This window comes from Malaclemys terrapin, chromosome 1 (genome assembly GCF_027887155.1).
Source record: "Malaclemys terrapin pileata isolate rMalTer1 chromosome 1, rMalTer1.hap1, whole genome shotgun sequence".
Lineage (NCBI taxonomy): Eukaryota > Metazoa > Chordata > Testudines > Emydidae > Malaclemys > Malaclemys terrapin.
This window is the reverse complement of record NC_071505.1, coordinates 291,554,151-291,570,171: the sequence shown is the minus strand read 5'-3', so window position 1 is coordinate 291,570,171 and position 16,021 is coordinate 291,554,151. Positions and strand designations below refer to the sequence as shown.

Below are 16,021 nucleotides of genomic sequence, written 5' to 3'. Positions count from 1 at the left end.
AAGACTGGAAATACTGGATTACAGGAAAGGAAATAAATAATTTGTGTTGTTATTACAAAACATTTATACAGTGCAGTAAATTTACACTGTACTTTACTAAAATAGAGACAGACACATTCCCTGCCCTGAAGAACTTATAGCTCAAATAAGACGAACAAATATGCAAGACAGCACTTTGGGAAAAGGAGAGAATTATCAGTGAAGGGAAGGAGGGTGGATTGCTTGAAGGGAAGGGTGTTGTTGTTTCACTAAGGTTTTCTATATTACAATAGTGTCATTTGAAATACAATTCCAAATGAGACTGAGGACCTGTTGTGCCGGGTGCTGTACAAACACATTGTGAGAGGCCATCCTTCCCCAACAAGTCTAACTAGTTGAGAAAGACAAAGGACAGAAGAGAAGACAGAGACACACAGAGGCGAAACTTGCCCAGGTTTGGACAGCAGGTCTGTGCTAGAGCTGTGATCAGACTCCTTATCCAGTGTGCTGTCTGATGGAGATATCTGGATGAGAGAGGGGCGTGTGGCGGATTAGGACAGGGAAAGTGCCTCAGATGTGAACTCAGGAAGCCAAGAGTGTACAAAAAAGAAAACTGGAAAAATAAGTTGAGAGGGATGGGAGGCAGGCAGGGAAGGGGTGAGATGGGGAGTAGGGAATATAAAATTGGTGAAATTATGTAAATCCTTATAGGTGTCGACCAGGATCCTGAATGAGATGGGACAAGAGTCAATGGATGGATTCACAGAGGGGGTGGCATAGCTGAGTGGAAGAGACTCAGAGTTTTTCTTTTAATAGGTTTTATCACTAGAAACCTTGACTTTAAAAACATCTCGCAGCGTCTCTCTTAGCAGGCTTTGCACAGCGAATACATGATGCTGTCACATAAAGTTTGCATTGCTTTGAGTCTGGGGTGGCTGCACTGACTCAGTGACAAAGGCACAAATGAGTTATGCAGATTGTCCCAAATTAGAACCAAAATAATATCACATGAAACCACCATGTACTTCTGTGTATGCCACAGATTTTATAGAAAAAAAAAGGATTTTAGAAATTTTAAAAGAATTTGATTGGCATTTTTTAATTCAAACCCCTCTGTCTGTAAAGCCAGGATGCCTTAGATCTGGGCATTCAATTATACAGGACTTGGAGGCAGAGAGAAATGATAATGAATACATTTTAGAAACCCCTAAAAATTACTTAAATTAGCTTCTCCATACATAATGTTGCTATGTGAAGCTCAGCTATCGCCTTATCTTCCAGGGCTAGAAGCAAGTGCTGTGTGTTCACAACAGGAATCTCTCCTTTTCAATTATGTTAAAACTCCTGTTTCTAGCCCCGATGGGTTGTGAGATACTGGATTATAAATTTGTCACAGGTGCAGGAGTGACTATGGGCAGTTACACATCAGTCCAGTTTAATTTTTTAGGTGTTGGGTGTGTGAGGATTTCACGCTGCATCAAGATGGGAATGGCAGAAACGTTCTGTGGTAGGTCACATTTTAAAAAAAACAGAGTCTGAAGCTTTTTTTAAATAGCTGTGGTAAGAATCGATTAACGGACAGAATGTGGTATGGTGAGCGAAGGCACATGATAAATGCAATTTATTACATAGGGATCCCCACAACTATATATTTAGAGAGAGAAAATATCTGATGGTTTTTGTATTATATGGCATTGGTGAAGAGTCTAAACTCAGCTTATCAGTATAATTCAGTCTTCCAAAGGAAGTGGTGAAAGCCCTGTTGCTTGAGACATCCCAAGCCAAACTGGAAATGTACTGGCTATAGGGAACATTGCCCTAGATCATCCCCTCCAGCAGAAAGCCCTGTGAGATGCGGCTATGGTGAGGAAATCTCCATGAGGTTCCCTTCCTAGTGATCCCCCTCCCCTGTGTTATCCTGTCAGGTCAGCGCAGTTGACCTCTTCCCACAATCGTGGTAGATTCCCAAGAAGCCAGCGCAATCCATTTGGAGGCCCTGGATCTCCAAACTGCTGGTATCACCACCATTGCTCCCACAGCAATGGAGCCAGGCCACCTGGGCCTCCCCTTGAGCACCTTGTTCCCTAGATTACTTCTGCACCTTGCAGGCACTGGTCTATGCAGTAAGGATAATACAGTCCTGGGCTGTATTTTTTTCTAACTAATTTCTATCAGGTTGTGGAGAGGCCTCCTCAGGGCCTAGAGGTGGGAGGAAGGTATCTTGATGGCAGCTGAGCCACCTTTCCATTTAAAAAAGGGACATATGCATCTGGAGGCTCCAGTCTTTGGGAGAACAATCTGGCCAAGTGGCAACGGACTAGACTAGATGACCTGCTAGGCTTTTTCTTTTTAATATTTCTATGGCTTTTATTATTTCTTACATTTCTTATACCTATTTTCTCACTTACTTTCTTATTTGAGAGTGAGAGTATTCATGTAAGAAAGATTTTTTTTTCCCCAGCATGCCTCTGGTATAGAAGCCTCCAGTCCTACACAATACAGTCATTTTGGTTATTATATTTTATTTTCCCACTGTAAGACAGGGTGCTCTATGTGCTTCCTTTATTGTTTGAAATATTTATTTGAGGAATGTCATTTTGAGGACCTTGGATGAAAAGCAGCACTATATTTTTTTAAATATTATCATTATAATTTGATTAGAAAATTTCAGAAGCCTCAAATATATATGTATTTACATCTGTAAAGCTTAAAAAACTGCAATATGAAATGGTGAAATGGTATAATCTATTCTGTAAGCATTCTTTCTCTGAAATGGAAGGCAAGCAATTCGCAATTTAAAATCAGCTCCTAGACAAAGTGGAAAAACAGAGGCCATCAATGGCATTTTGTATTTGAGCAATATCCAAATTTGCTTTTATCATTAGTGCACTGCATTGCTAGCTTACAAACTTGCTTTTTTTCCAGATAATTTTAGTCCTGCATATGCTTTTGTTATCCCTAAGCTGGACTTCTATAATGTCTTCCTTATTGTGTCTCCAGAATCTGTTATTTACAGACTTCAGTGTATTCAGGCTGCAGCTGCTAGGATTCTACAAGAGAACAAGCACATTTGTAACCTGTTAAGACCTTACATTGGTTGCCTGTGAAGTTCTGGCTTTGATTAAAAAAATGTTGCTGAGTGACTTTTAAAACAACATTACAAAGGAACACCTATTTATCTCACAGACGTTTGTTTTATTTTTACATTCCTAAAATCTTCCCGTGTTCTACTTTCTGGAGGAAATCTGGCCTTTGTGTGTGCCAGATATCATCTTCAAAAACTGCTGAGCCAAAACATTTAGAAATGCAGCATCCTGAAGGAGCAATTCTTCCAGATGATGTGTTGTGTGAAAATTGGCTTTGCTAGATTTCAGAGTAAACTGAAAATATGTGGGGGCTTTCTCGAAGATGTTGTAGGTCCATTGACATAATTATGATTTGTTGTTTGACTGCAGTGCAATGATTACTTGTGTAAATGTTCATATGCAAGTATGCATATATATATATATATATATATATATATATATATACACAAACATACATTGTACATACAAGATGTAAAGTGAAGTGTTGTAATATGATAACTTTCATTTTATGAGTTTATAGGATTACATAATTTTCTAGTGGCTGAGTCTGGAGTAATAATAGTATCATAATTCATCCCAAATGATTGAAAATCAAAAGAATAATTTCATTTCTCCCCATTTTAATTCTATAAATATACCTCCAGTATTCATTGTGTATATAAGTTCATGTTTCCCGAAGACTTATATTCTTATATACCTGCCAGTTTCAATAACAGATTCTGCTGCACTCAACCTCCAAAAAGTCAATCTCCTTATTGGTTTATAGTTTGAAGACTGGATCTTCCATAATGGGCACAGTTTGGTCAACCAAACCTTGTTGTAAGATCCAGATTTTGAAGTGCTCAGCATCCGTAGCTGGAATCAAATTTTTAAAAGCATTCAGCTCCTGGCGAGGTGCCTAAAGAAGGGCCAGATTTTCAAAAGTGCTCGGTCCACTCGTTTTGGGGGCCTCCTATGTTTCATATACCCAAGTGTGGAGGAAAAGTGGTAGCAGTTTTTTGCCACAGCCGGATATTGTTCATTTCATTTGAGGCATTTTCAAACCCTTTGAATTTCAGAGCTCAGATGGGTTTGGAGTTTTCAAACTATACAAAAATGCAGAAAGTCACCTTCACTTGAAATGCTACACTCATTAAATTAAGAGTAGACGCCAGAGTGGTACAGAAGTCATCTCTGAAATGTTTCTTCTGTATGCTGTAGGCAAGAAGGATGGGATGATAGGGAGAGAGAAAATTCTGTCATGATGTTGGCTGCAGCTGCTAATGCTTTCTCTTTCTCCAAGTTCCTTCCTCCAAAGATGACCACCTAGATATTTAACACATGTAGTGAGTGGTGTGGTCTAACTTTTTTTTTGTAAGCAAACTCTGCAGCTAGGGTTACCAACTTTCCAATTGCAGAAACCCAAACACCTTGCCCCACCCTTGCCCGACCCTACCCCGAGGACCCGCCCCACCCTTTCTCTGAGGCCTGCCCCCTGTTCACTTCATCCCCCCTCCCTCCATCGCTTGCTCTCCCCCACCCTCAGTCACTTGCTCATTTTCACCAGGCTAGGGCAGGGGGTTGGAATGCGGGAGGAGGTGAGGGCTTTGGCTGGGGGTGCGGGCTCTGAGTGGGACCAAGGATGAGGGGTTTGGGAGGGGGTGAGGGCTCCAGCTGGGGGTGTGAGCTCTGGGGTAGGGTAGGGTAGGGGGCCCCAGATGGGGGTGTGGGATGGGGCTAAGTCCTGGGCAGGGCATTGGGGTGCAGAAGGGGGTGCAGGCTCCAGGAGGGAGTTTGGGTGCAGGAGGGGGCTCAGGGCTGGGGATGGAGGTTGGGGCATGGGAGAGGGTTTGGGATGCGGGCTCCGGCCGGATGACACTTATCTCTGGTGGCTCCCGGAAGTGGCTGGCATGTCCCTCTGCCTTCTAGGCAAAGGGGCGGCCACGGGACTCTGCTGCGTGCTTCTCCCCCTCCCCCACCACAGGCACCACCACCGCAGCTCCCATTGGCCATGATTCCCAGCCAATGGGAGCTGCAGAGCTGGTGCTCAGGGCAGGGGCAGCACACGGAGCCCCCGTGGCCATCCCTCTGCCTAGGAGTCGGACATGCTAGCTGCTTCCGGAAGCCACACGGAGCCAGGTAGGGAGCCTACCAGCCCCGCTGCACTGCCAGTGCTGCCAGCTGGACTTTAACGGCCCAGTCAGCAGTGCTGACCGGAGCTGCCAAAGTCCCTTTTCGACTGTGTGTTTCGGTTGAAAACTGGATACCTGGCAATCCTATCTGCAGCTCTACTAATCCGTAAACAAAAGCAGCAGCAGAGGGAGACTAGCTGAAAGTGTGTGGTATGTTGAAAACACCCTGCCCTGTCTGGTAAATGGCCTGTATTTTTGCCTTATCAGGTGGTGCAGTGACCGATCTAATGTCCAATATCTTATGAATCACAGTGTGAGTAGTCCGTCAGTTCGATGATGACATTTTCATGCTCTCTCTTTTTGTGGATTCTGGAGTGACTCTGAAGTCCAAGCGTAACGTGCATGCTCGAGAGCAGATTGGGCAGACAGTCATTGGTGAGTGTCTTGGTAGCTATAGCAGTGGTATGCCGCTTTTCCCTTGCAGCTAACAATCGATTATTTCTGTCCTCTTCAAAGGTGTGGAAAGCTCTGAGTGCTGTGTGTTGCCAGGCTGATCACTGATCTATTTAACACAGCCTTCTCAGATCATTCTTGGTTTTATTGCACCGAAATATATGCTGTTCTTGATGCTGTCCTTGTAGCACTTTCTGGGGCGGCCTTGATTCCAGAGTCCTTATGCCAATTTTCCATAGAAAATTTTTCTGGGGAGTTAATATTCAGGCATCCTAATGATGTGTCCAACCCAGCATAGTTGAGCTTTTATCATCATGGCCTCGATGCTTATGACATTTGACTTTTGGAGAACCTCCAGGTTGGTAATTTTGTCCTGCCAATGGATCCCCATAATGGTATGCAGAGATCGCATATGGAAGGCCTCTTGCTGTTTGATATGCCATTTGTATGGTGTCCATGTCGCGCAGCCATAGAGGAGAGATGTGAACACAAAAGCATTATAAAGTTTTATTTTTGTTGAGAGGGGGTATGTTGTGGGATTTCAGGACTTTGTTATATAACTTTCCTAATGTCTGAGAAGCTTTCTGTATCCTGTTCATGATCTCTTTGTCAAGAGATCCATCATGGGAGATGTTGCTGCCAAGATAGATAAAACTGTCAACTTGATTTAGTTGGATTCCACTAATGGATATGTTTGGGGATATGGCACAGAGCAGTGAAGATGATTGGTGCAACACCACAGTTTTCTCCAGGTTGATTGTGAGGCCAAACAATTTTGATGCTTCAGTGAAGCAATCTACAACGCACTGGAGATCTCCCTCTGTATGTGCTAGGAGGGCACAATCATCCGCAAAGAGTGCTTCTCTCAGTAGTAGTTCTGTTACTTCTGTTTTTGCTTTAAACCTTGTAAGATTGAAGACTGAGCCGTTGTGTCTGTATCTGATGTATATGCCTCTGTGGAGCCCATCTGTACCATGGTTGAGAAGTTGGGTGAAGAAGAGCTTGAACAGTACAGGGACAAGGACACAGCCTTGTTTGACTCCATTTGAAATGGGAAAGGAGTCAGTGAGATCTCCATTCAAAAGTACCTGACCTTGCATCCCCTCATGAAATAAATGAATGATCTTTACCAGTTTTGGTTGGCAACCAAGTTTGCTGAGGATCATCCATAATCCTTCTCTATTGACTATATCAAATGCTTATGACAGATCGATGAAAACACTGAACAGATTCATGTTTTGTTCGATACATTTTTCTTGTATTTATTTACCTGATACTGTAAATCATGTCTATGGTACTACGACCAGGTCTGAATCCGCACTGAGTCTCAGGTAGATTGGCTTCTGAGACAGATGAAATCAGTCAGTTCAGGAGGACACGAGCAAAGATTTTCCCAGCAACAGATAAGAGAGATATCCCACGGTAGTTATCACAGACTATTTTGCCGCCTTTATTTTTAAATAAAGGAATAATTGTGGCATCTTTGAAGTCTTGTGGCATTTCTTCACTGTCCCAGATATCAGTAAGGATCTTCTGGAGTGTTGTTATCACTTTTGGACCCACAGATTTATATATTTCTGCCAGTATTCTATCTCTGCCTGAGGACTTTCCTGAGCTCATCAAACTGATTGCCTTTTCTATTTCTTCAAGTGAGGATGTTGAGTCTAGGTGGTGCTGAATAGGCTTTTGAGGTATCAGACTAATAACACTTGTTTCGATTGAACGTGGGCTGTTCAGTAGTTGGCTGAAATGTTCAACCCATCTCTGTTCCATGCCATGTTTGTCTTTGATGACTTTCCTTCCATCAGCCATCACGAGCGAACCTGTGCCCACCTTTGAACATCCATAGACTACCTTCAAGGAATCAAAGAATTTCTTTGTTTCATTTGTTTCTGCATACATTTGAGTGTCTTCTGCTATCTTCTCCCACCATTTATCTTGTATCAAGCATAGTTGTCTTTGTGCCTTGCTTTGCAGGTGTTTAAATCTGTCTCTTTTTGAGGAGACTGACTATAATTTTGCCAGATTTGGAAAGCTTCACTTTTTTCTTTCAAAAGTACTGTGATTTCCGCATCATTTTCATCAAACCTGTCACAGTGAGCCCTTTTCTTCCATCCAAGGATGTCAGTTGCAGTTTTTTGTACTCTCTCTCTCTAAATTCCTCCCATGCGACAGGGATATCATGAAGGTTGGTTTCTAGTGCACTTTGTAGCTTGTCTCAATATGGTGCGTGATTTAGTTTAACAATACCAGGGGATGTCTTGATTGTTTTTGGGCATTTCAACGTGTGGGTACAATGTGTAGATTCAGTATTGACCTAATGATTCTATGATCCACCCAACATTCTGCTCCACGCGTGGCTCTGGTGATCCTGACATCCCTTATATCACATTGTCGGACAATGATGTAATCTATTAGCTGCCATTGTTTGGATCTGGGGTGCATCCATGTAGTTTTACATTTGTCTGCCTGTCTGAAGATAGTATCTGTAATTGTCAGGCTATGTTCTGCACACTTTTTTAGGAGTAGAAGACCATTTTCATTCATTTTTCCAATGCCATGTTTCCCAACGACACCTTGTCAGTTGTAGTTATCTTTACCTACTCTTGCATTAAAATTTCCTAGGATGATTAGTTTGTCGCTTTGTGGTGTTGACTTGATGAGAGAGTTGAGATCAGAGTAGACCTGTTCCTTAGCATTGACAGGGCTTGTTACGGTGGGCTGACGATGGTAGCAAATCATGACTTATTTAGTGGTAACCGGAGTTTCATGAGTCTTTCGTTAATGCCTATTGGAAAGTCTTCAAGACATTGCAAGAGTTTTGGTCTTAATGGCAATTCCCACTCCAAGGATTCTATCTTTCTGTGGTTCTTTTCTCTTCTTTCAAATCAAGAGGTATCGTCTTTGTCTATCATAGTCATGATGTTCCAAGCAGCACTCTTCAGTGCTTTTTTAGTTATCTTTGGTTTTTGACCACGTTGAGGATGATCTACCAGCTGTGGTAAGCTGGCCAGGTTTAATTTGGGCAGGCAGTGTTTGAGGCGCCATTTCTAGTCCCTTCCCTTACAAAGGGAGAGCCGTGCAATCCCAAAAAGGGCTGCTCTGTCACCTGGGGTGTTGCCGAGCTTCCTGCTGTCCTTTGGTCGGGGATGGGTGACCAATGTCCCAGGCCACCTGTGTGCAGGCTTGTGGCTACGACTGCCGGTAATCATCTTCACCTGGCACTCCCCCATCGCCACAGGACTTTTGAGGAGAAATGTGCATGAATGACGTGTGTGTGAAGTTGATTAAAGAGTCGTTGCACTGGGACAGTCCCATTCTCTCGGCTGCTGAAGCTTGGCCCAGTGGCACAAAGACTGTTACAACTGGAGGCTCCTTTAGCTGCAGTGGATAGCCATGACTCCTGTAGTGCCCCATCATGCCTTTCGCCTTCCACAATACATCGGTGCACTGCTTTTCAAGCCCTTGGAACAACATATGGTCTCTTTCGCCTTGGCTACCATAACCGTCTTCGTATGCTTGGGAGGGCAATCCCTAAATCACCATCAGTTTCCACACTTCTGGTTACCCTCACATGGTTTAGCCTGCCTGCCGAGGCGGTTTACCAGGATGTGGCCACTGTCGCATACTTACAGCTACTTGGAGCTTCACATGAGAGCTGGGTGTACAGTGAGGACCAGAGAGGAAAAGAACCACTCAAGGAGTCCAGCAGTTCGGATCACTCAAAGGTACTACCTATCCCATACACCCCATACACTCCTATGAATCACAGTGGATGGAAACAAATGCTATAGACCTTTGGAGAGGTTGGAAATCCAGCTAGATCTGGTGGCTCATGAGATATCAAACCTTTAAAAGAATCGCATCATTCTGTGCACCCTCATGCCTTTTAATCCCACCTGATTATAGTGGCCACTGTCTTTAGAACTCTTAATCAGCATCAGTGATGTTTATTATCTGAAAGCTTGTAATCCTCATTTTCAGAAAGCTGATATCATCAATCCCCTCCTTGAGGCATGTAGTGATCACAGAAATTGCAGAGAGGTAAAGGGACTTGCCCGAAGTCACATAGGAGGTCAGCGGCAGAGGGTGGAATAGAACCTTCTCTTGACTACCCAGTCCAATCCTCACTGCCTCTGAAATTGCTGACTTCTTTGGCTGACCATTTTACCTGGGCATTCTGCTAGCAGTTTTGACAGTAGGGAGTTTAATTTTCTTTGTCATATTGCAATTCAATTGTCTGGGGTGTTATGGATATCTAAAGGGTAGGGTTTAAATTTAGCAATCTGCTGTGTTATTGAATTAGTTTTATGTTGTGTTAATCTCTTTGTCTCATGGCATTCATTGCTTGTGATAATTGATGCACAATATATAACCAAGTTCTGTATTCACTTGGGTAACTGCATTTAATTGCCTGGTATAAAATATGCGTACTAAGTACAATCTGCTATGACTGAGAAGCTCTCATTGGTATGGACTTGTCGGCGCTTTATCTTCCTGACAGCCTGTCTGAGGAAAGTCTAAAAGTCTCCCACAGCCCACCATGTAAGGATGAAGAATGGATATTTGCTCTGTGACTACGAAAAGAGAGATTGCCATAACTGTTCTGTGGTCTTTTCGGAGTTCTGTTTGTGTTTACTGCATTGGGCTTTAAAACTGCGTTAATTGGAAGCTCCATAAAAATAAAATAAAAAAATATACATAATATACAATGTTCTCCTCTATATTATTTTTGGGGCTAGATTCAGCTCAGTGGAGATACTCACCTGAGTAAAGTTACTTATGTGCATGAGTGTTTGCAGAACCAGAATGTTTATTTTGTATGCCTTCATGTTACTAATATTTAAAGGCGCATAAATTGGTTTAAAATCATGGGCCAGCTCCTCTGCTGGGGGAAATCAGCCTAGCTCCCCAGGAACTCAATGGAACTACGCTGCTTTACACCAAACTTTTCTTTTACTATTATGATTTGTAAAACTATTTTTTTACAAAACCTAAATGTTGAGACTAAACTGACTGTTGAGCATCTCTGTAAGATTATTTTATGCAATGTCATTTTGCATAATGTTAATACAATGTAAGAACTTTTCTCCCATAAAGATTCTGTATTGAGAAAGAAGGACAGATCAATATCTTGTATTGTACTAGCACTGTTCTCAATGCTATAGCTACAGTTTTGTCAATGCTGTCATCATCTATCAATTTTTGGGTGAAGTTTCTTTAAGGATTTTTAGAATTAGTGGTTTCTAACTCCAGAGTCCAGTCCTGTGCTTCTTTTTTGCACCTGTCACCAGTTTTATGTACATCATTTTGCAGAACGTTCAACAAGGAGCTTAGGTGCACAGATTTGTTATTCAGTTCTGTTTCGCTGACAAAATAGCCTGCAGCAACTCTTGGTCAGAGGGGATCAGTTCAGCTTCAGGCTTTGGCTCACCTTGTGACTTTTTGTCGTTCACCCTACCCTGCGGCTATTTTCTTCTTCTTAGCCTATGTGCAATGTGCCTCAGGTGGCACATGATCAGGATTCATCACTGAATTTGGACTGCTGGTTGGATCATTAGCTTCCCTGGCCCGGGTACTGACAGGGAGCATGACATGAACGCCCAGCTGGTCAGGGAGAAAGCAAAGTAGCCCAGAGCTACTTTGGAGAACCCATGGGCACTTTAAAACCAGGAGTTCCCCAGATTCATGACCAGAGCTAGTGACACTGTTCAATAAGTGAATCATGAATATTTTCATGAGTTAACACAATGAAATGGGGGAGAGGGATAGCTCAGTGGTTTGAGCATTGGCCTGCTAAACCCAGGGTTGTGAGTTCAATCCTTGAGGGGGCCACCTAGGGATCTGGGGCAAAATCAGTACTTGGTCCTGCTAGTGAAGGCAGGGGGCTGGACTCGATGACCTTTCAAGGTCCCTTCCAGTTCTAGGAGATAGGATATCTCCATTAATTTTAATTTAATGAATTTCCTTTGCTGTTATTTGTGCAATGATATTATTCATTTTCTGCAAGTATTTGGACAACTCATGGTTTATTCAAGAAAATGTTCATAAACCCCCAAAGTTTCAGGCGTTTTAGCATGAGTGGGGATTTGCCACTCATCATTGTCCTGTCACTCATCATTCTATTGTCACTATTCATTCTCCTGTTTAAAATTTCTCTCATCCAGTCCAGAAGCAGAAGCAATACCAAGTGATTTAGCTGACCAGCAGTGCATCCCAATAATACATGGTAAAAGACACTGTCAAAACAAATAGTTTGCAAGCTGCCAATAGGCTGAAATTTGTTTAATTAAAATGTTCAGCATTTGTTTGTGAATCGTAACACTTGTAGAAATTAGGATTGAATTGTGAATGATTCATAAAGAGGAAAGAGGATGTACTGAATGTCAGATAACTTATCAACAGCAAATAATTCGACCAGCTCTAACCTTGAAATCGATATTAATGGCTCAAAATTTGTAGTCTGAGGTAGATGAAGGAGCTAAATATGGATTTAAGGAGCTGCAGGTTAGGCACCCACTTTTAAACATCTCAGTATGTAGCTTTCTTGATGTAAGTCACCCTCTGTTCAGAGAATCCTGTGACCTCTGGCCAGTGTTTTTGGTAAGTAGTGATTGAACTTAAAATGTCAGTTTTATCATAGCACAATAAAGAAATGACATAGCAAAGTCAAATACTGAAATGTAATAAATATTGAGATTTTAAGTAGACCCAATGTGTCCCAGAACAAAATATGTTTTAACTTAGTAAAAGTGGCCATTTGTAATTTACAACATATTATAAATGTACAAAGTTAACAGATTACATTAAGTGATTTTTTTTTCACTTGTGTGGCTTTTAAGATGATCACCTTTATATGACATGAGTTGTAATTACAGCTCCATGCCTCTGCATTACCTATGGCAGGGAGGCTATTTGTACAACCGTGTTCACCCTTCTGGCTTATATTATAGTCACATAATATTTGCAGATAAAAGTGTGGGAAGAATTAAGCTAAAATATAGTCTAATCACTTTTATTATGTCTTTTCTAAAGATGAAATATTGAGCTTTACAAACTGGAAACAACACGCTTAACGTCTATTAAGTAATTTTCATAAAGAAAATTGAATGTGTATGACCTGAGCTTCAAACTATTTACCAAAAAGGCACCTAAAATTTTTATTCAAACCCACATTTACTCTTATGTATGTTTGGTTGTTTGCATAGACAAAATGTTTATGTAATTAGCCTTTAGCAAAAGCAAATGTGAGGTTTGCACATTCAAATTCTCTATATGCATTTTTGGATTCTCTTTTGAAAATCTTATCCTTAAAGCCTCTTTTTGCTTCCAGTGAAATTAATTCCAAAACTTCAGCTGGCTTCTGTCATGAAAAACTGGGGACTTAAGGTTTGAACCAGCCAAGCACAATTAAATCAATGGGAATTTTTCCACTGACTTCAATGAGCTTTGGATCAAGCCCTTAGGTCTCTTACATAGCAGTGAGGCAATCATGACAGACTGTGAAGACTCCAAAAAACCTACTGCAGTCTGTTACATAAGTAATGCATAAAAGACCTAACATAGCCTTAGATATGTGCTTAGCTCAAGCAAAATAAATATTTGCTCTCTAAGAATTTGAAGGTGTTGTTATAATCAAAGTTGTCACCTCTCAGTTTGGTTTCATGCTTTATTTTCCTTTTCTTCAAATCCTTTTAACTTTCAGAAATGCGCAGACACAATGAGAATCACAGACAAAAGAATTACCTCTATGTAAAATTCATGTTGCAACAGAAACCTCACCAAAGCAAAGCAATTTCAGATGGAGGCTGATGCACTCCCTTTGCTTCATATTGGTGTCACTGTGTGGGCTCAGGATATTGTGTTTGTTAAAGAAAGTACCAGTACGTCTTCTTTAACATAACAAGCCTTTCCTGGTTTGTGTTCCATTCTTAAAATTACTCCTTCATCTGGAAACATATTTAACAGGCAACTGTTTCCTCGAAACTCACAACATCAATTAATTTTTAACTTTTTAAAAAATTCATATGCAGCCTAAGTATGTCCTTTCAATTGATGCTGGCATGCTGAGGTGGCTGTGCAGGTACTGATAAAACCTAATTTGTGAAGGCTTTTCAGCCAGAGGCAAGACATCTGATAGGTTCATACATGGGCACCATTTATTCAGTAAGCAAGAATGCAGGTTAGTTGAAACTCCTTCACTAACACTTGATGAAGGCGTACAACTGAACTGGATTTGGAGATACAACTGAGAGTAGGTAGGAACTTCATATAGATTTCAGTCAGGGCATGCTGTTTTGAAATTAGACTTTAAAATCAGCTTTTAATATCTGATTAATTGTGTTTTCTTGCAGCGCCTAATGAACTGTGTGTGGACTCTGCATTCAGTAACAGTCAGATTCTCCCATCGCAAGATGTTATTACTACAGTAGTAGGATACATTCCTATTTGAAGTCAGTCAGCAACAAAAGGAACCAGTTTAAACGATGGCTGCAGGTAAATATCTGCACTATGCAGTGGCCACCGAAAATATTGTTGCTAAAATGATTAGTGATAATTACCTTTTGTTTTCAAATGGAACTTAATAATATTTTTCCTAAGACAAGTCAAATTGGTGTGAGCTCTTTTTATACAGGTGCCTAAATAATGTCACAATTTCTTTAATAAACTACATTTCATGAGAAACATGTCCCTTCTTTGAATATGTGGAAATCTCATGATGTGTATTTCCACAGAAACATTTGCCATTGATTAGGTAGTCTTAAATTAAAAGCTCTTTTGAGCAGGACTGTATCTTCTCTCACTGCTATATAGCACCTAGCAATTTTATTGGTGCTCCAAAAAGATGTATCATAATAATAAATTTTAATTATTTTCAGTAAGATTTATCTATGTCTCAAACACTATTTTCTGTTAAAAATTGTGGCATATTGACTTTTAAACTCAGAATTTGTCTCTTTTGCCACAGCTGCTGATGGTTTGGGAAGTACAACTATAGATACCACACAACTTAATATGTCAGTCACTGATCCAACAGCTTGGGCTACCGCTATGAATAACCTCGGGATGGTTCCAGTAGGATTAGCTGGACAACAGCTTGTGACAGGTAAGATTTCTGTTATATATTTGGATTTTTTCAATCTTTTTATAAACATCTGGAATCATTGCTGAAGACAGGTATATTTTTATAGTCTCAGAACAATGGTTGTAGGTGCACAACTTCTATGATTAATATTGCATACCATGTATTAGTCTCTTTGTATAATGGGTATGTAATCCATACCGTGTTTTAACCTAGTAGAACAACCAAAATCTTTGGGGAAATTAGAGTTCTAAACCATTGATCTCCAGGCTCTATGCTGGGTCTAGGTTAGGGAGGGGATCAAGAGATGTACTTGGTCTTTGAGAGAGAGCTGATTTTCCTTCCCAGTAGTTTTCCTTGAGGTTTTGCCAAGGAATAGCGTGGGCAGCGGCTGCAACCTCCTGACTGGAGGAAGATGTTTGTGCTGACAAAAGAAAGTGCAGCTATAAATATATTCAGAAAAAAAATGGGAATTGCATGCAATTCATATCCACTGGTAGCATTAGCTAACTGAAAGAGAGAAGCAATCCCTTCTTTCTTCTAATTTTTTTGAACACCATAATTAATTTTCAAGGGCTATTATTCTTTGACTTTGTCATTTCATTTACAGCTTGCAAGAGCTCTGTAGTGGATCACTTAATCTTTCCAGCAATAATAAAAATATTATTTTGCCCATTAGAAACATTGAAGGTTCAGTCCTGCTCCCATTGAAATCAGTTGATTTCAGTAGGAGAGGGATTGGGTCAAAGTGAATTAAGCTTCACAATACTCCTGTGAGGTGCATACAATGGGCCAGATCCCCAGTTGATGTAAATCAGTTTAGCACTCCGTAAGAAAGATAGGGTATAAAAACAACCTTAGGTATGCAACTGCTTAACTGATTATTCGTACCACCTTGCTTAGGGTTCTTTTAATTTTGATTGCTTAACTAAAGAAAAGGACTTGAAAGATTAATTTAGTTTTATAGAGTTTCATTAAATATCCTTATCAACAGGGATTAAGAGCACAGAATATAAGAAGGCAAAAATGGTATTGGATTATGATTTGGCTAACATAAACTAGGAAATTTGTCAGTATAACCATATAAACCATGTAGGTTTTCAGAATCAAATTATACAAAGACAATAGAAAATAACACTTTTACTCAATCACTATGTTGGGAAGGTGATTTTTTTTTTTTAATTTTGGCTAAGGATACATCTATACTGCAAAAAACAAAACAAAACAAAACCCCTGCGGCAGCAAGTCTCAGAGCCCGGGTCAACTGACTCCAGGTTGCAGGGCTTGTGCTAAAAAGAGCAGTATAGACG

General features: G+C 40.8%; 1 protein-coding gene across 8 annotated transcripts in view; it reads left to right on the top strand.

Moving 5' to 3' along the window:
* The window catches only part of ENOX1 (ecto-NOX disulfide-thiol exchanger 1), a 494,661-nt gene that overhangs the window by 291,192 nt on the left and 187,448 nt on the right, over nt 1-16,021 (top strand). For 6 of the 8 annotated variants that reach the window (XM_054014088.1, XM_054014046.1, XM_054014053.1 and 3 more), the window contains 2 exons: nt 13,984-14,125; nt 14,598-14,735. In XM_054014088.1, the coding sequence (XP_053870063.1) occupies nt 14,116-14,125; nt 14,598-14,735 (148 nt within the window). In that variant the 5' untranslated portion in view covers nt 13,984-14,115. Of the gene's footprint in view, nt 1-5,443; nt 5,612-13,983; nt 14,126-14,597; nt 14,736-16,021 lie in introns of all 8 variants that reach the window. The other 2 variants (XM_054014097.1, XM_054014071.1) reach the window with 1 other exon arrangement.